The sequence below is a fragment of the Pituophis catenifer genome, unplaced genomic scaffold (assembly GCF_029215685.1).
Source record: "Pituophis catenifer annectens isolate HBS135680 unplaced genomic scaffold, rPitCat1.0.hap2 SCAF_3, whole genome shotgun sequence".
Taxonomy (NCBI): domain Eukaryota; kingdom Metazoa; phylum Chordata; class Lepidosauria; order Squamata; family Colubridae; genus Pituophis; species Pituophis catenifer.
The window spans coordinates 183476951-183497797 of NW_027256883.1; the positions used below are offsets into that span (position 1 = coordinate 183476951).

The following is a 20847-nucleotide window of genomic DNA, read 5'->3' on the forward strand; positions in this document are numbered from 1 at the left end:
CTTTGAATAATGGTTGAACAAATGGTTGTAAGTCAAGGATTTTCTGTAATTGGGACTTAAACTAAGCCACTAATTTTAAAAATCTTTTTTAAAAAGCCCAGAATCTGGGGATTGCCAGAAAAAGAAAGAAGAACCTACCTAATGGAAGGAAAGAAGTGGCAGTTTTGAGGGAGAAAAAAAGTGTCAAGTAATGGTGTTTGTGTGACCATAGTTCTAAACATAACCAATAGTTTGAACTGTGATCGGATTTAACTAAGTACAGTATTTGAATAAATAAAGATCCCTACATTGTAAGAAACCTAGAAATTAATGTGCTGAAATAGGTTTTATTGCAGTCAATTTTTTCATATTTTTGTCCCTGGAAATAATATAGATTTTCTGACTGCCATTTCTATTCCCTCCAGGAATGGATAATCAGACTGTGCTAGCCGTTCAGTCCTTGTTAGATGGCCAAGGAAGTGTTACAGATCCATCATCACAGACAGTCAACACATCTTCATCCATCCAGTCCATGGGTGAGTCTTTCATTGGGACTTCTTTCTTGTTTCTCCTTGTGATGTGCAGTAACATAGTAATCGGTTCCTATGTGTGTCTGTGAGTGTATGCATGCACTAATGCTTTGTTATTTTTCCCCATGTATTCAAAGAATTATGATCCTGAAACAATATTAATGAAACCGTTTTATATTCTCTAACAGTAGGGCAGTTAATTGCTATGTATTATCACCTTGCTGCCATTAAAATAAATTCATTTAGCATAAACTTCATTTGGTTTCATTCTCCCTATAACTTTATTTTTTTAAGAGACACATATGCTGATTCAGGATAGTGTTTTCCCACTATCTTCTATGTAGCACATCCAATTCAAATTTATTTCTGCAATTTATATGATACTCAATTCCAAAAAGGCTCTGAGTAGTTTACTGTATTGTAATATGCTATCATGAATATATTAAAAGACCTGTGACAATTAAAAAGTTTATTGCATAGTGTTTGACAATAAAATAGGTTCCAGAGCATGTCAGATTTGGAGGATTACCACTGAGAAGGCCCACATCTGAGAAATTACCTGCCATATTCAGGCATTCTGTATGGCTAAAATCATACCAGCTGGAATTTTGTTCAAACACCATGGTGTTATACAATGCAGGACCTTAGAGGTTAATATTTATCTCTTCAACTGCAATCAGAAAAAAATTGATAATAGGTAAAGATGGCATAAAGCTGGCATAATATGGTTATAACATCCAATTCCAGTCAGTACTCTTATACCGCCAAATTTGGTGATAACTGAAGTTTCTGGATGGTTTTCAGAGGCAATCCAATATATAATGGATTATGGCAATCTAGATGAGAGATTAACCAAGCATGGTTTATTGATATGAAACTAGTAGCATCATAGTTGCTGTTGCAATTTTGGCCAATGAAAGGCATTATATGTGCCTGAGCCTACAGTGATAGAGATGAATCTAAAAGTATGTCCAGTCTACAAATTTGACCATTTAGAGGAGTGTAACCTTTTCTGAAACAGGTTGATTTTTATGACCCACCTACTGTCTCCAGCCTTTTCATGCTATGGTCGAATCACCATGGTAGTTAAGTGAGACATCACATGATTGCCATTTGCAACTTTCCCTGCTGACTTCTCCGGATGCTACAACTGACACTAATATATGTTTGTTGTCAAGTGTCCGAATTGCAGTCATGTGACTATGGGGACACTGCAGCGGTTGTAAGTGCAAGGAATGGATTGTAAACCACTTTTTTTCAGCACCGTCATAACTTTGAACAGTTGCTAAATGAATAGTCATATGTTGGGGACTTCAGATGGGGCCTGCTGTGAGAAAGCTAAGCATTCTCCTAACTGCAACTTGACAATTTTAGTTAATCATTTCTTATCACTTTGTTCTGCTGAAATTTTGTGTCTTCTTGAGATGAAGTCTTTCAGGTTAAATAACTTTTTTTTTCTTTCCCTGATTTCAGATGACGAAGATGTATTTCTCTGTGGGAAATGTAAGAAGCAATTCAACTCATTGCCAGCATTCATGACTCATAAGCGGGAACAGTGTCAAGGCAATGCCCCCTCACTGGCTACAGTCTCCCTTGCTACTAACAGTGTGTATACTCCGTCCATTACCTCAGTGCAGCAGGCTCAGACCACCAATCGTCAGGTAGCGATGCTGAATGTTGGAGCTTTTTGTGGTTGGGTCACCAGTTGTACCTAAGCATACCTGTGTACTAAACATGCCAGTTAGTGGTTGTCATCCATTACCTTAGAGCAGCAGTTCTCAATCTTTCTGGCTTGGCAGATGGGAGGGGGAGGGGAGAAAGGGGACGCTGCCCACCACTTGTGCATCTGGGTTCCAAACAGGCTGCGGCCTAGTAATGGGCTGCAGCTTAATGCAGTTTTACCTCCTGTTTAATGACTAATTGCCAGCTGAACAATGTTTTATCCTTTGTACCATGCTATATAATTTAATTGAAGAGGTTTATTCACAAAATTTTGACTTCTACTACATCATTTCTTATAGTGAGTAGTTGAACTGAACGAGTTGTTTTACTTTGTTTCTATGTGTTACTGAAGAATTTTCTGAAAAGTTTCTTGCCTAATATCCAGTGTAAGATTTTGTTTTATCTATTTTGTTCAACAGATCTCTACATATATTACTGTTCCACCCTCTCCTTTGATCCAAACATTAGTCCAAGGGAACATCTTAGTGAGTGATGAGGTTTTGATGTCAGCCATGTCTGCTTTCACAACCTTGGACCAGCCAATGTCCTCAGTGCAACCCACTGTGCAGGTAAATATTCTTTTTCCTGCCATTTAAAACATACACAAGCACTGACAAATGGAATGTGCTATAAAAACAAAAATTAATGCATGTATGTTGGAAAAGAATGTTTAATGTCTGATGACCACATAGTGTCTGCATAATGTTGTGTCGTAGGGCTGGGCAGCAATCTGAAGGACAAAATGCAATTTGAAGCACATGGTTGGCACACACATAAAATAGATTGGAAATACTTTAAACCATCCATCCATCCATTCATCATTCATAGAATTGTATTAATGTTGCTACCTAAGAAATCTACATATATATGTGTATGAACCAGGGGTTGACCTTGACTTGAGGCATTTTTTATCTTTTGTAGTCCATAGTTCAGTTTCTTTGATGTAATAATATTGTTATGTTGAAAATGTAAGCTGATACGTTTATTCCTTAGAAAAGATCCCTTCATTATTAAATAAATGTAAATTATGATTTGCATATTCGTGAACTATATCATGACAGATTTATTTTGCTAGTATGCAGAAAAACATGGATATTGATATTGATCTTGGTTAAAGAAGGAAGGTTAAAATCTTACAAATATTGTTCCTATTTATGGACCAAAGAGCGGGGGTGGGGGGGGAGAAGGGAAGGTAAGGAAAGAAGGAAAACTAATTTCTCATTCTTTGTTTTTAGAGCAGCTTGAATATGCATCCTGGAGCAGGATATCTGTCTCAGCCTCCTCCACCCCCTCCACCTCCTCAGCCACCCCCTCCACCCCCTCGAGCCCTTGGTGTGCCAGGCCCGGCCAATGCAGGTAGCAGTGGAGTGGCGGAAGTCTACAGTACATCTACCTCCATGCCTGGGAATGGGACGGTAGAAATACAGAATCTGGGGATGCAGCCGTATCCACCTTTGGAGGTAAAAATGGCTCCCAGTGATTATTAGTGATTATATTCTCGCTTATGATTATTACATGGTTTCATTGGCCTTTGTAAAATGACCCTGGCTCTGATTTTACTCAGCCACAAAATGTCATTTTCAGAGAGTGGCATAACTAAATACACAAAGTTATATTATAATAGATGATAATTTCCTTCCTAAGGAAAATAGTTGTGAAATAGTTCCCAGTCTCAAAAAGAAGGAAATTAATTATGTTTTATACCCGTGATGGCGAACCTATGGCACGCGTGCCACAGGTGGCATGTGGAGCCATATTGCTGGGCACGCAAGCTCAGCTCCGCCAGCTGATTTTCAGACCTTCTGGGCTCACTGGAAGTCGGGAAACAGGCCATTTCCAGCCTCCAGAGGGCCTCCGGGGGGTTGGGAAGGCCGTTTTCGCCCTCCCCAGGCTCCTAGAAAGTCTCTGGAGCCTGGGGAGGGCGAAAAAACGGGCCTACCGGACCATCACATGCCTAAAGCAGGGGGGGGTCATACGCGCATTTGCGGGGGGCAGGGCGCATAGAATTATGGGTGTGGGCACGCGCGAGGGCAACCCCCCGCTTTTGGCACGCAATGGCCAAAAGGTTAGCCATCACTGTTCTATACAGATTGTCTAAACTGAGGTATAAGTATTACTTAAATATAGTCTGCTGGGTCGCACATGATGAGAAAGAGGAATATCATATATTGACCTACAGGTATAGTAGAAATTTGTCCATGGACATTTGAATTATTGTTGAATAGAAAAGTAAGATAAATAATACTTAACAAATAAATTTAACAATGTGTCCTGAAATGCTAAAGCTAAGTCAGGTGTTAAAGAATCTGACTTTCAAGACAGAGGTGACAGATTTACTATTTAAACTCAGTATTGAGATTGAATAAGAAATTTCAGAAGGCTGTTATTCAGAAATTGTATTTAAATGGTCATTAGATTGTAGATTAGAATTAGATTATTAGGAAATCTAGATTGTGCATGATTAGAAAAAAAACAATACATTATAGAAGAAATGAAAGTAATGTAACCACATTTGGCATGATTGGTTTAGGTTATCTGAAACCTAACTGCAGTTAAATTGAATAAGCAACTGGTACTGACTTATGTTAACTGCTGTAACTATATTTCAGGTTAACTATATTTAACTTTTGTCAATGTTTATTCAATACAGCAAATTATAGTTAAAAACAGGATTAGCACCAGATTCTCCATATGGCCATACTAGAAGATGATGCAAATGTGTAAGCAATGCAGGAGTTTGTAGTTTTAATCTGTAAGCAACAGAACCTATGCTTCCCATTTCCAAACTTTGAGCTGACAATAGAAATCAAGCTAGCCTATTTCTCTTCTGTGTGATGGTTGGAAAGTCAAGGTTGTCAAAAATGATGGAATTTTGAATTATTTATATTTTTGTGTCAGATGTGTTATCACTGATTTCTGTTTTAGGTGCCCAGCCAATGTGTGGAAAACCCAGTGTATCCTTCTCCTCCAGTATATAGTCCAAGCAAACAAAGCTTTAAGTCTAAAAATGCTAATACCGCTGCTTCCTTGAATAATACATGTGGAGGAAATCTGACCAATTTTGATTCTGCTTCCAAGAACCGTCGTTCCAAACCAGACAATAATTTGCTTGAAGGTATGTCTTCTTGCTACTCATTCTTGCTGTAAACTAATTACATTTAAGTAAGACAGAATGTGGAGTCCATGACACTGGAAGACTTGGGTGTAAAGGAAAATCTATACCCTTCCATATAGTCCTGGACTGTGATTCTTGTACCCCAAAGCCAACATGGCCAATAATAATCGAGGATGATAGACATGAAATCTGTAAACCTCTGGAAGGGCAGATAACCCAAATACTGGTTATTAGAATCCTGAGAATTCATTATTCTCATTATAAAGAAGGAACTAACAGCCATATGGTTGAATGGGCTCATTTTGTTTTTACATTCAGGTTATTTTTAGGATTGGGTTTTTGTTTTTCTTTTTGATTTAACAAATCAGGTTGAATATATGTTGCTATATATTTACAAAGTAGAAATCTGTGTCCTGTACCTAGGAAATCACAGTTAAACCTCATGAAATTTATATGTTTTTCATTGTCATTTTGTATAGCACATTATTGGAATATTGGTTCAGCATTAACAACCAATTTTCAGGAAACCAAATGTGTTGATTGTAATCCACTAATATGGATCACTACAACATTATAACCCATGAAAGCCGAGTTATTGTTCTGATGTTGTAGGAAATGTTGCAGTGCCATTCCTTCTCATGACATCAGAAAATATGAAAAATTCAGTGTAGGAAGGAGAAGCCAATGCTGCAGCTCTTTCCCTTGCCAAGATTAATGCAATCTGAATTAATGTGATGTAAGCACGAGATGTAAAGCAGAAAGTCCCATGATAACAGAAAATGCAAATAGTGGTTTTACATTCCTCCCACATAAAGTCATTTCATTGGATTTTCCATTACTTTCATTCTATTCTTCCCAATATACTCAAAATCCCAGCTGCGCTTCCATTCCTCAAAACTTCATTCTAGTTTGGTGGGCAGTGGACAAGCAAGAATCCATATAGCAGGATGGCCTTTTCGACATAAATTCATGCTTGTTTTTTTGTTGTTTGCATTTCAGGAAAGCCCAAGTCACCAAAACTGAAATGTACATACTGTGATAAAGCCTTCACCAAGAATTTTGATCTGCAGCAACATATCAGGAGGTAGTGTTGAGCTTCCAAAATCGGACAGAAGCAGTGTCTATTTGGACAGGCCAAGGACTTGATTGGATATTCTGAGCAACAATTGGAGCCATTCTTACTTGCTGGCAAGAGCTATGGAAAATAAAGCCATCTCTCTGCTTGGTCAGTGTGATCCCCCAAATGTTGAACACTGGTCTCTGTATGGTGTATGTGTGAAACTTAATCTTGGTCCTGATTGTTGAACCACCAGGTCTTCCAGAGCCTCAAGTGATAACAAAAGTGTGCACGTATTATTAAAACAGAATTTGTTTTATTATTATTGGATAAATCATTATGGCCTGATTGACCCATAACACTAAACTACAATAGGAGAGAGAGAAATACAGAGTTGTACCATTTTAGGCTACAGATAAGCGTTTGTATGATTTCATGTTTCCCCAGGCAGATTCTTGTCACATGGAAAAATACATCTCAAAACAATGTCTTTTATCTGTTCTTCCTGAAGGGGCACAGTTTTTATGTGTAAGAAAAGTTGCTTGTGAAGGAGCTTTCCAATCATGTAAATTCCTATCTACATGCAATTTGGAATGCAACTTAATTGTAGTTATGAGCCGGCTGGAAAAAGTGTGCAGTATTAAAAGGATAAAGGAAGTTAAAGTAAGTGAAATACATAAATGGTGAATTAACTTGCTCACTTAGAAGATTGTGTATCCTCCTTGAATGCTGAGAGAGGAAACATCCTAAAAAAAGGCAAAGCCACAACAGGGAAAATTGTAGTTGAGTGCACTAGTAATATGTTTCCCCCTCTATTGAGATATTATGATTCCTGTTCTCTGATGTAGTGTCTATTTTTCCTTCAGTCATACCGGAGAGAAGCCATTCCAGTGCATTGTGTGTGGTCGAGCTTTTGCGCAAAAATCCAATGTGAAGAAGCACATGCAGACACATAAGGTGTGGCCACCAGGAATTGGGTGTACCATCTCTCGGAGCTCTGTCACTGTGCAAGTCATGCAACTCAACCCCAACCAGCAGGAGGATGAGGAAAATGCAGGTGCATTATTAACTGCTTGGCCAATCACATGGACCTGCTTCATCAAACTTCTGAATAATAGTGCTTCTACTATTCTGTTTTATAGATTTATAGATGGCAGGGTTAGACAAATAATTATGGTGTACTGGTGGTTTAAGTATGTATTAGCACATGAATCTATAAATCAGATACACAGCTGTTATGATCTTGCTCAGTCATAGTCCTTCGTTTAATATTGTTTCATACTCTTGTAATTCTTAATCCTTTTTCAAACTTTTTCTTCGCTTGTGGAACCTGTAATACTGATTTTTCCCCTTCTATGGACTAAACTTAAAATTAGATGTATACTGAAAATCTATCATCTATACTCAGGAAGAGAATATTTAAATAAACCTTTAGATATAATTGCTTTGCATTAGACAGGCCTTCTCCAATCGAAGATGATGTTGGCTAATAATTATGAGAATTGGCGTCTACAGAGCAATAGATTGAAAAGCCCACATGAGATGTATTCCTGAAACAGAAGCTGTGCATCTAGTGTTTGGGTGTGTGGTATCACTAACTTCCTAAACATATCTGCTGTTGGCTCTGGATGATCATAAAAAATTATGGTCAATGATCCATGCATATCAAGCCTTTTGCATATTGTGTGAATGTAACTGCTTGGGCTAAGATTGTTTATTGGGTTCTACATACCAACTGGTTGATAGGCAATGAGAAGATTGGTAGGGGTCAATTGGGCTCATCGAGGCAAAAGTTGGAATGTACATAACAAAACAAAACAAGCTTGACAGTGCAGAATGAATCTTATGTGGTAGAGAATATTTGTTCTACTTTAGTCTCCTCTGCCTACATAACAAATCTACTATTTCACCAAGACTAAGCTGTTCATTGCTTGAGAATATGAGAGGAGCACTTTAAAATCCTATCATTCGGTTCCTAATTTATTCCCACAGCGATGAAATAGATATCAGTGGGCCACCTGAAAAGAGTTCACAAGTATGGTAAAGTCCTTAGCTAGTCCTTTAGCAGCTGCCATTGTCAAGCATATCCTTCCAATACTGGAGATAATATGTAACATTGGTGGCAGGAGTTCTTCTGACTTTGAAGTGAAATTGAGCATAGTCTTTATCCTCGGTCATAATAAAGAATGAAAAACAAAGACACACAAAGAAGGAAATCTAATTTCCACAGTTTTGCATCTTGGAAAAATGATGAATATTAATTCTGTTTTGCGGATCTTGTTTGTAATCTTTTCGGAAGGCTTATTTCCCTTGAAATGCTTGAAACTAAAACTAGTATTTCTGTGTTCTGTGTTTTTTTTTTTTTTTCCCTTTAGGCTTAAGCCAGGCTCCAAGAAGCAGCCCTCCACAGCCTCAAGCCCTGCCTCCTGGGGAAGAACATGACGCGGCAAAGTTGGAAGCCAAGCAAGTGGTCTTGATAGACAGTTCTTATCAGTGCCAGTTCTGTCCCAGCAAATTCAATACATATTTCCAGCTGAAATCACACATGACTCAGCATAAACATGAACAGGTAGATAGTTTATCATGAGATGGCTTCATTCTGTCATCCCTAGCTTTTTACCACTTTTCCATGAGCTGCAAACCAATGCATGCGTACTTCCAAATTTGCACAATCTATATAAGTTACAAAACTCACATGCGAAATGTTGGCTCTTTTGCCAACTATTTTATCTTTAGCCTGTACAGTTTAAAACATAAAATTATGCTCTATGACAGAGTAATGTTCTGTTTAATTTAATTGGCTACTCACCGATTGACAAAGGCTCTTTGATGGTAGGTATGGAAATTGTAATTTATACATATACAAACTGTATTCTTGACATATTGTTCTTTGGATCCAGCATAGGAATTTCCTCCTATGCATATTTTAATTTAGCGTGAGAAATGTGTGTTGAATAGATAACAAAATGTATTCTAGATAACAACACAAGCAATTCCATGGAATCTAAATCACAGATGTCTGATAGTTGAAATACATTTTGCAGTTACACTACTTTCATATTTTTTTTCACTGTGTAAAAACCATACAATTCCATTTTTGTGTGCATGAATTATTATTCTGGGCATATTCAGTAACTCATTGTTCAGAGCCTATGCTTTGATTGCAGGACATTCCTGTTTTCATTCCTGTAATTTCTAAGAAGATAGAGAACAAAAATTCTTCTCAAAATTCTAGAGAGCCATTGCTAGTGTAGAAACTATTCTAAGCTAGATGGTATCAGCCCGTATCAGGCACCGTCCTAGGTTCGTTATTGGCAGGAGGCAAATCTAGAGGCAAATCTCATGCACTGACATAATATGTAACCTCCGCAGGGAAATAGCTTTGTATTTTTCTCCATAAGGCAGAATTGAATGGTTCATTGCTGACTTTCAAGAGAGGCTGACTGGAAGAAGAGAAGTTAAGAGTAATTCATTGTCTAGGGACATAATACATAGCTTTCCCTGTGAGTGGGTACATCAATCTCCTTCAATTACATTTATACATTTAATGCTGAGAGTACAGTACAGTTTGTTTGCTTTTGGTGGCACAGCATAATGCTGATTTAAATTCTCTTTTCTTACCATTACTGTGCAGGTGTACAAATGCGTTGTGAAAAGTTGTGCCCAGACATTTCAAAAGCTGGACTCTTTCTTAGAGCATATCAAGAACCACCAGGAAGAGCTGAGCTATCGCTGCCACCTCTGCAGCAAGGATTATCCTTCTCTGTATGAATTGGGTGTCCATCAGTATTCCCACAACTTGCTCCCTCAACACAGCCCCAAGAAGGACATGGCAGTTTACAAGTAGGGTAGCACTGCAAATAGTAATATTTCTAATCTGTTTGGCAGAAAAAAAAAATGAATGAAAAGAATGAAAAATGATGTAATTCAAACTTGATGTTATTAATATATCAGACAATCATTTAAACTGCATCTGGGAGAGCAGTCAGTGCTGTGGATTTGCTGTTGAATGATTTGGTATTTTCCTTAAAAAAAAAGTAACAAAATCAAACCTCACTGTGAGAGCATAATAACCTGCTAGAGTTAAGAAAATATATTTCATAGATACTGATGTAGAGATTTTTTTTTCCTATTTATGTCATACCAGAGATATAAGATGAATAAGTTTTTAATCCATTCCATAAACTTTCATTCTTTTGCTGGTAAATCTGGCAATTTTTAACCCAGACTTTAGGCAATTACTTATTTATTTTAAGCCTTTCTTTCTTTCAAGGGTCTCTGTTTTCCTCTTTGACAATGCTTTTTGCAAATGCATATGGATAAGGAAACTATAGCTAGCCTGCAGACTTCAGCCATACTAATGCACTCTTTCTTTCTTTAGGTGTGTCAAATGTGTAAATAAATATTCCACACCAGAAGCCCTGGAGCATCACTTACAGACAGCAACACACAACTTCCCCTGTCCTCATTGTCAGAAGGTAGGCAGATATCTTAACAGTAAATTGACTTTCTGGAGAAATAAGCGATTCTATGATTTAATCACCCTAGTATAGCAAAGTGTTGTCCCTTTTGTTCTTTCATGTTTGTTTCATAGTTTGTTTCTCAGGCTTTAGAATGAGAAAAGGGAGTCTTGCCCAAGGTTGCTTATGTAGTCACACTTTTGTATAGTAGATGCACACTTATATCCAGTTGCATTGTGCTATCTGTACTGCAGAAGATGATACTGGAGTGCCAGCACCTGAGTTCTCACAATTATCTTCTTCCATGCACAATATACTTTCTGTCCTGTGGCTCATTCCCTGACGCAGGAATTATTCCTTGTAGGATTTTTTTTAAAAAAGCTCACTTGATTTATGTTAGTGAAGTCTTTGTCTCATCTACTTTAGAATTTTACTGTATAGATTTGTTACACATACCCATTTCCTTAGGGAAAGAGTAGGTAATCTGTAGACCCTGGACAAAAAAGAGCCCTTGAGGGCCTCAGAGTGTCCATCTAACCCAGAGGTCTTCAAACTTGGCAGCTTTAAGACTGGTGGACTTTAACCCCCAGAATTCTGAGAGTTGAAATCTACAAATCTTAAAGCTGCCAAGTTTGAAGACCTCTGATCTAATCATAACTGATGAAAAGTGATTAAGGCATTCTGCTGTCAATTAGTGTATATTCCTTGAGCCAAATAATAAATGAAAACTGTAAAATAAGCCCCCTAAAATAAAGCTTTCCATGTTGAAAAGTGAAGACAGTCGTGAAACTTTCTAAAATTCGACCGTGTCCACATTTGAGATATGACCTTCCCATTCACTTTTCAGGGTCAGTTTCTCAAAAAATATTAAGAGCAAACTGTAGCCACAAAATAGTGCCCCCTCCTGGTCTGACTGATATTACTACCCTTTTAAATGCCCTTGATCTTAACCAGCGTTTTAATGACATTGCCTTCTTTTTACAGGTATTTCCCTGTGAGAGGTACTTGCGAAGGCATCTCCCTACACATGGAGGAGGAGGCAAATTTAAGTGCCAGATCTGCAAAAAGTTCTTCCGCAGAGAACACTACCTCAAATTACATGCACACATTCATTCGGGTAAGAAATGGCAGAAATTGGTTTCCAATCTGTTGAACCTGTTCATGTTCTAAGATCCTCCTGTCATCAACTTCAGTGGCGGCTGATACCTTAACATGTGTTGGGTTTTGCCTTCTTATTTTAAAAATTGTGTTCACTTAACAATTTCTGTCTGATAGATCACTACTTTGATTGGAACCATTTGAAAATATATATATATATATATGCACACACACACACACACACACACACACACACACTGACAGCAATACATTATCAGAAACAAGAAAGGTCTTAGGGAACTAATGCCAATTCTGTTTAATCATGTTTCTGTTACCCAGGAATAGAAAATGACTTATTAGAATGCTTTTTAACCAAACCCATGTATATCTTTGTTGCTAATTCATACCTCTTTCCTGTCCAGGTGAAAAACCTTTTAAGTGTTCAGTGTGTGACTCAGCCTTTAACAGGAAAGATAAACTCAAACGGCATATGCTGATCCATGAGCCTTTCAAGAAATACAAATGTCCATTCTTGTAAGTATCAGAGGGCCCAGAGCAACACTATCTTAAGAGTCTATGAAGATTCTCAATCATTCAGGTCATGGTACCAAAGGTATTTATTCAAGAGGCAACTGGACTTTCTGGTTTTTCTTGGAAGATGTTTCGCTTCTCAGCTAAAGAAGCTTCTTGGATGAGAAGCGAAATTTCATAGTTTCATAGACAACAGAAGATTGCTTAGGTATTGGAAAATAAGATGATGCAAATAATTAGCAGCTTTTTGAACGAATGCATATAAAGGAGATGGAATTGTCTTATTTTTTATTGACTCTGAGGTTGGCTAAATCAGAAGTTCCCAAACTTTCTCAGTTCATAGCAGCCCCAGGGGTTTCCAATTTGTGGGCTGTGACATTCTCACTAACAGATCCATTTATTAAATAGTGAAGTATCCCATGATACATCTGTGCATAGTTTGGGTACAGCAGGGTTAAGTGTTTTGTACCAAGGTTACTTATTTAAAAAGCTCTGGTCACACATTGAGTTATTACACTGAAAACCAGTTTTGAAATGAAAGGAAGACAAAGCTGAGAAAACCTCGCTTGGAAGTATCATATTTTTTGTTCCATAAGATGCACCGGACCATAAGACTCACATAGGTTTAGAGGAGGAAAACAAGCAAAAAAATTTGGAGCAGCAGTGTAGTGAGGGCAGGAGGCGCAGCCTGAGTGGACCAGAGATAGGTGTCCTCTCATGTGCCAGCTCTGCCCATTGACTCTTGCACTGCAGAAAAGAGACAGAAGAGGCAGGCAATGACAAAGACGGAAGTGGCAGGGTTTAGCACTGTAAAAGAACCTTGCTGCGGCGGCCTGGCTGCTATTCACCAAAGGACCGCAAAAGACTTTTGGGGTAAAAAGTGTGTCTTCTGGAGAAAAAAAGTATAGTAGATTGTTCACTGTGATAGTCTTTTATTCTTTCTGCCTCTTTAATTAAAGATCAATATGCAGTTCTTTTTTGTTGTTTTGCTGTTTTTTTCATAGGGTAATTTTCAAAAACATTGTGAAGGAGAAACAACAAAATTTTTTCTATCACTGTGTAGGGACTTCATTCTTGCAGCAGAAGAGAATATAAGTAACTCAGGGTAGAACTGTAGGGTTGTTGTGCTCTCTTTCTGTACCAGATTGGGTAACATTGTCATCGGGAGGGAAAGTAGCAAGCTACTATATAAAGCCCTTGTTTAACAATCATTCGCAGTTATGATGGTGATGAAAAAATAACTTTACAACCAGTCCTCACAATTATGACCTTTGGAGGTCTGTAAAGCAAAATAAAGCTGAAGTAAGATCATAAGCAGAATCATGATTTCAATTAGCAATCATTGAATGACTGAGTTGCCAGTCACAATTGTGGTTGCTAAACAAGGACTATCTGTATATATAAAACAACCAGCAAATCTCACGATGATGTTACATAGCATGAAAATAAAATGTATGCAAGGAAACAACCAAGCTCAGAAAGCACCAAGGACTCAATACTTCTTGCTATAGCAAAGAGTTTGATAATTTATTTTATTTAATTAATTAATTAATTAATTTTTAATACGCCCTTCTCCCAAAGGACTCAGGGCGGTGCACAGCCAAAATAAAAAACGAACACATATAAAATTTAAAACAGTTTAAAAGGAATTAAATAATTTGGCCCATTTCAATTAAGACAAAGACAACCCATATAACTTAAAATTGATCTTGGTATTAAGGCCAGCCCAGCTTGTTGAAACAACAGCGTCTTGAGGGCACGACGAAAGGTGCGTACGTCAGGGATCATCTGTTAATCCTGGGGCAATTCGTTCCAGAGGGCAGGTGCCCCCACAGAGAAGGATCTCCCCCTGGGAGTCACCAGTCGACATAGTTTGACTGACGGCATCCCGAGGAGTCCCTCTCTGTGGGAACGTACTGGCCGGTGGGAGGCTATCGGTAGCAGAAGGCGATCTCGTAACTACCCAGGTTCTAAGCCATGGAGCGCTCTGAAGATAGTAACCAACACCTTGAATTGCACCCGGAAGACCACCGGGAGCCAGTGCAGCTCGCACAGGAGAGGTGTTATATGGGAGCGCCATGTCACTCCCATAATCACCCGCGCGGCCGCATTCTGGACCAGTTGGAGTCTCCGGGTGCTCTTCAAGGGGAGCCCCATGTAGAGAGCATTACAGTAGTCCAGGCGGGAAGTGACGAGGGCGTGAGTGATCATGCGTAGGAAGTCCCGATCCAAAAAGGGCTGCAACTGGCGGATCAGACAAACCTGATAAAAAGCCCCCCTGGCCACGGCCGTCACATGCTCTTCTAAAGACAGCTGTGCATCCAGGAGGACTCCCAAGTTGCAAACTCTCTCTGTGGGGGCCAGAGTTACACCCCCAATAGTCAACGATGGCACCAGCTGGCTATACCAGGACGCCGGGAGCCACAGCCACTCAGTCTTGGAGAGGTTGAGTCTGAGCCTGTTTCTCCCCATCCAGATCCGCACGGACTCCAGGCATTGGGCCATCACGTCAAGGGCATCATTGGGGTGGTCCGGGGTGGAGATATACAGCTGAGTATCATCAGCGTACTGATGGAACTTCACCCCAAAACCACGGATGATCTCACCCAGCGGCTTCACATAAATGTTGAACAGGAGGGGCGAGAGGACCGACCCGTGGCACCCCACACATGAGGCGCCTCGGGGTCGATCTCTGCCCCCCTGCCAACACGAACTGCGACCGGTCCGAGAGAAAGGATTTAAACTTGTAACTTGCTTCTGTAAGATGACTATCATTGTATTAGTGAGACAGAATTATCTGTGCAAAGAAGGATGGTCATACAGATATTTTAATAAATAAATTATGTTAGAAATTCATCTCTGCATTGCTTATTTTTATCTTGTTATTCAGAAATCACACAGGCTGCAGTAAAGAGTTCAATAGACCAGACAAGCTGAAAGCTCATATTTTATCCCATTCAGGTATGTGGAATTATTGCTTTGATTTGGATCAGTACTGGAAATAATTATAATTAATGTATTGAATGTTAATAAAGCATTTAGATTTTGTTTCTTAACTTCAGTGAAGAGTAGAAGCAATGCAACTCCACCCTAACAATTTATTGAGCTTTGAATCAAAATATCTAATTTTAGCTACCATTGAGATTGAATTAACCATTCCACATTGAATTGTTATGCCGGGGACTTCCGGTTTGCTGCTTGTCGCTGCCAGACGTTCCTTTGGGATCGTCAGCTTCCACTGCCTGTCAGAGCCGCCTTCACAACGGAATGGCGGCTCGAAAAAACTCCGTTTCCATGAGGAAACGGAGATAGAGCCGGCAGGGGTGGGTAGAACTCTCTGCGGAGTCCCAAAAGTTTTTCCTTTACTTTTGGGACGGAGCGGATGAGATGCCCCGTATCCCCAGCCGCTGCTCCGGGCTTTGGGAGACCTCTGCTAATGCAGAGCCAGGCGTCAAAAGCAAGCCTGCAAATTTAACAGACTACTCAAAGAAAATGTGAGCTGGACCTGTAATACTGAACCGCAAGTATTTTACTGATTTTTTAAAAAATTACTTAAGAGAGAGGAGGAAAAGAAAGAGGAAAAAAAGCCTTTTAAAATGGCGTCGGCTGGAGGAGAGGCTGAAAGGGAAAGTCCTTCCGTTTTCTATTACTACAATGTAGCGGAATAAATACCACTGGCTACATTTGTAGACAAAACTTCGCTCCTGTGTCTTTTTCTCCTTTTTTTCCCTTGGAGACTTGATATTGTTGTTGATTGGAAAGAAGTCTTTTTTTTTTTTCTTGCTTTTTTTTTAACAAAGCCTGCCTGGGCGGAAACATGGCACTGAGACTCACAAAGTCAGATAAACAAGAAGGGGGGGGATTCCCCCACCAACAATTTAAAGGAACAAGTCTTAACTCTTCAGTCTCAGAAACCTGATTTTAATATAATAGAATTTTTCTTAGAGGAGATTGAAAGAAGGGAGGAGATTGTGAATCAGCAACTTGAAAAATTTAAGCAGGAAATTAAAGAATTGGTGAAATCTAAGTTTGATTTTTTGGAGAAAAAATTCTCAAAAGTGGCTAATGGTTTTTCAGAATTTATGATACAGTTGGACACAAATACTAATTTACTAGAGTCTAAAATGGAAGAAATTCAAGATAAATTGGACAATAGAACTCAAAAAATTGAAAATGATTTGACAAACACTCAGGATAATAGCTTAGAAGAAAAACCTAAAATGGATGCTGATCAAAAGTCTGGTAATGCAGAAAATCTGCAACAGAAGATTGAAAAAGAGATTTTAATGGTACAATATAATTTCACAGAATATGCGATAAGATTAAGAGGTTTGCAGGAAAATAATAGAGATGATTTAAGGAAAATATCTTCTGAAATTCTAGCTGGGATTCTAAAGGTTCAACCTGAGGAAGTGTTTGGTAGGATTGACAGAGTTTATCGAATAAACTCCTGGATTGCCAAGCAAAGGCAATTGCCTAGAGATGTGGTGATTTATTTTACAGAGAAAGAAATTAGGAATAATATCGTGCAAAATTCCTTCAATTCTAATTTGCAATTGTATGGAAGAAAGATTTGGATTTACAAGGAACTCCCACCTAAGATATTGATGGAAAGGAAGAAATTTGGTTTTCTGGTGAATGAGTTAAAAAAGAGAAATATTCCATTTAGGTGGGACGCCCCAGTTGGTATTATATTCAGATATCAAGGAGAAAGATATCAGCTAAATACTGTTGAAAGAGCGGAAGAATTTTATCAAAATAGGTTGAAAATGAACTTAACATCTTCAGGTATAATACAGGATAAGCAGAAGGAGCTGGAAATAAAGGTAAAATATCGAATTACAGAGACTGTACCAGATGAATTGCCTTTGGATTTATTGGATACCCCAGCTGGACTATCTACAAATTTGAGAGAAGTGGCATCTAATCTTAATGTGATGACTTATCAAGGCAAGGATAAGCATGGAAACCAACTAGGGGATATACAAGGGATAAAAAAGAAACATGAGATACAAAAACAAAACCAACAAGACCAATCTACAAAGCAGAATGAAAACCGACCAGATGATACACAATTTGTAGAAAGGAAACCAGGATGGAAACCAAACCCACAAAAAGAAAAGAAAAAAAGAAAAAGGTTGCATAAAAATAGAAATTTCTAAATCAAGCAACAGTGAAGCCAGTGACTTTGAAATATGAATGATTATGTGTAAACATAGAAGAGGCGATGTATTGGTTAATATCATCCTGAGGATTGTGGCAGATCTCTGCATGGCCGTAATCTGGGGACGTGAAAAGAGCCTTAAACTGATGGATTTGAATTATCCACTTTGGAATTTCTTTTTGTGTTGATAAACATATTATAATTATCTTGAATCACAAGGCAAGAGAATTATGCTGGGGCATGCAGAAGATCGGGTTGTTACCCACTACGATGATGGGAATTAATAATCCTGATGAAACCCACAATTATTACTATATGGAATATAATTATAATGTCACTCGGGTGGTTGTTTTTACCTTTATACATATAAGAAGATATTTACTACTGATGGGGGCAGATATGATTGAAGATCCTGAATAAACTGTTGCACCAGCAAGCTATGTTACCCGATTATGGATGTTGGTTCTACCAATCCAGTGGAAAGACCTCAAAGAAGATATTATATGGATTATAAGTTTAAAGTCATTGTCTTTTCTTTTTTTTTATTTAGATATAATGGAAAATATAGACATATATTTTTAAGTAGTGTGGGCAGTGAATCAAAGATATTAAGAAATGTTCTGTATGGTAATTTTGCATGATAGTGGGTGAATAAGCTAGTTAGTAGATTGATTAGTCTAAGAAAAGGGATTTTTAAGTGATATATTTAGGGGAGTGGAGGAAATGGATAGAGTGGAATAAATGTTAAACTAGATTTTATGGGGAAGGCCGCTTTGAAATGTTATAGTAATATATATAGAAGATTAAATGTTAAAGTAGGACTTATCGTATAGTTTTAAAGTGGAGAAGTTATTCTATAATGTTATAGTATAATGTCTTTTTTTTTCTTTCTTTTCTCTTTTCTGAAATGTAGGGATAAAGGGGGATGTTATAATATTAATAATATTTTTAGTAAGTAAAGGTCAATATTTAGAGGAGGGAGTAAGTAATCTGTTATGAATTAGGTTTTTTTTTTGTTATGAAGAAGTCACGGGGGGGATGGGTGGGGAGGGGGGGTTAGGGAGGGGGAGGGAGAGGGGGAAAAAAAAGGGGGAAAAATTTGTATTTGAAAACTTTTTCAATAAAAATTGTTATGCCGGAATCTATTCCCAAAAGCCAACAATATGGTAGCAAAACCCTCAGTAAATATCTATTCAGTGTAGCTGAGTTTTCATGGCTTCTTATACAAAATATGGTTTATATCACTAGTATAATTATATAGAATTGATGTAGAGTCACTAAGAAAGTGTTCCATAAAGTTTTAGCTTCAAATCTCACTTCATCCACAAAACTATTAATTAGGTTTAGATGAGGCCTACATAAACTTTTTATATCTAAGCTGTTTATTGCATTCTCTCTTTTTAGGTATGAAGATCCACAAGTGCCAGTATTGTAACAAAGCCTTCAGCCGGCGAGCTCATATGATGGAACATCAGCGTTCTCACACTGGCAACTATAAGTACCGTTGCCCTACGTGTAGCAAAGGCTTTACTCGCCAGAAGTACATGAAGGACCACAAATGTAGGATGAACTCATCAAAGGATAAAGAATTACCAGTCAGAAAATCCCAGAAGAAGTGGGGGGCACGTGGGCGGAAAATGGGACTTCCTCTTTCAGCTCAGTTGGCTTTCACGGAACTCAAAGACACTACAGGTGGAGAGAGCCTTCAAAAAAGTGGTCCCAATAAAGAACAATTTTCTGAACCTGACACTGTTCTCTCCATTGTAGTTGGCAGATCAACAGCAAATTCAGACACTGGCAACTCTGGCCAGCATTCTGGCATCTCACCCAACCTTGCTCTGACAGAATTGCAACCTGGCTCTGAGAGTCCATGTGCCATGCTGGCAGTCCCTGTTTACATCCACACTACTGACTAATTGACAAATGCTATGCTGCGTCCATTTAGTAGGAGGGAAAAGTTCCTGTGTTTACTGATACAAAAGAACTGCTGCAGAGAGTGAGAAATGAATGGTGGTGTATGTGTATAAATGTGTGGCTTCACCAATGCAGAGAACAGCATTCTTTTAAAGAAACATGTTACAAAGTGAAGTCATTCCTCTCCTTATCTGGATGAATTCATTTGAAGAAGCTGTTAAAAACAGATGATAGTTTTATATTCTTTTTATTTAAAGATATCCGGTGCTTAAATATTCTTTCAAGTTCTTGAACTCCGAATCTAGATCACCGCAACATTTTTTCACATTTCTTGATTTAATTTTATTGTTTCATTATGGAGCACTTACAGCAAACGGTAATGACACCAAAATGACAAAATGTGCAAGAAAATGTTATTGTGCAAATATTACGTACTTGCATCCTGATCTCTGACACTATGCAAGTTGTGAAATTTCCATAATGATGCCATCACCCATGTTATTTGCTCCCCTGTGCATTCCTAGGACCACATTTATGGTTCTATCCTAAACCCTACGTTGCACTTTCAAGATGAAGGTTTATTCATAACATGATCCTTTGAAAAGTTCACTGACTTATTCATAAAAGTATTTTTTTTACCATTTCCTTTTCTCAGGGTATATATATAAATGGGGAAATTTATAAACACAGTAGACAAAGCTGGAGCCTCCCCCCAAAAAAAACTTTCTCAGATTTGCTGATAATAAACAGCAGCTTTGGAAGGAAATACATCTGAACATATGATTTTGAAACGGGAGAATATCACAGGAATCTGGATTTCAAAGAAAAATGTGACTCAAGAGTTGAGGGGTGCTAAATTTGCACCTGCTAAGAAAGAACTGGGAAAGGGGACAAAAGGGAGGAAAGACCAGCATGTACTGTAATGGTGCTCATTCTCTTTTCCATCCGTTTGTAACACCACAGTTATTCATTACATTAAAGAAGAGAGCTTTCTAAGGCGGTTTTTCTCAACCTCATGCTGACGGGAATTCTGGGAGTTGACATCCACACGTTGCTGAGGTTGAGAAACGGAACTCTAAGGTACTTCAACAGTAGGCTCAGTGACAATGCGCTTGTGGAGCATTGTAGCTTGATCTTGTAGCTTATTTGATAGCGGGAAACTGGTGAAGGGGGACCATCTTCTTGGACCTGAGCAAGTAGTTGCTTCGGGTTTATTAAAGACCAGATTGAAATAAGTATGGATGATATTAATTTAATCAATGAATTATATTAGTACC

General features: G+C 38.3%; 1 protein-coding gene across 1 annotated transcript; it reads left to right on the top strand.

Moving 5' to 3' along the window:
• Window positions 1–414: 414 nt before the first annotated feature.
• Window positions 415–20844, top strand: ZNF341 (zinc finger protein 341). Its single transcript, XM_070939945.1, has 14 exons — window positions 415–515; window positions 1983–2170; window positions 2651–2800; window positions 3467–3691; window positions 5157–5346; window positions 6346–6430; window positions 7270–7460; window positions 8779–8972; window positions 10038–10246; window positions 10785–10881; window positions 11848–11980; window positions 12384–12495; window positions 15383–15453; window positions 19061–20844. Exons 1-14 carry the CDS (start codon window positions 512–514, stop codon window positions 19570–19572), a joined length of 2361 nt encoding a protein of 786 aa, XP_070796046.1. The 5' UTR covers window positions 415–511; the 3' UTR covers window positions 19573–20844.
• The last annotated feature ends 3 nt before the right edge of the window (window positions 20845–20847 follow it).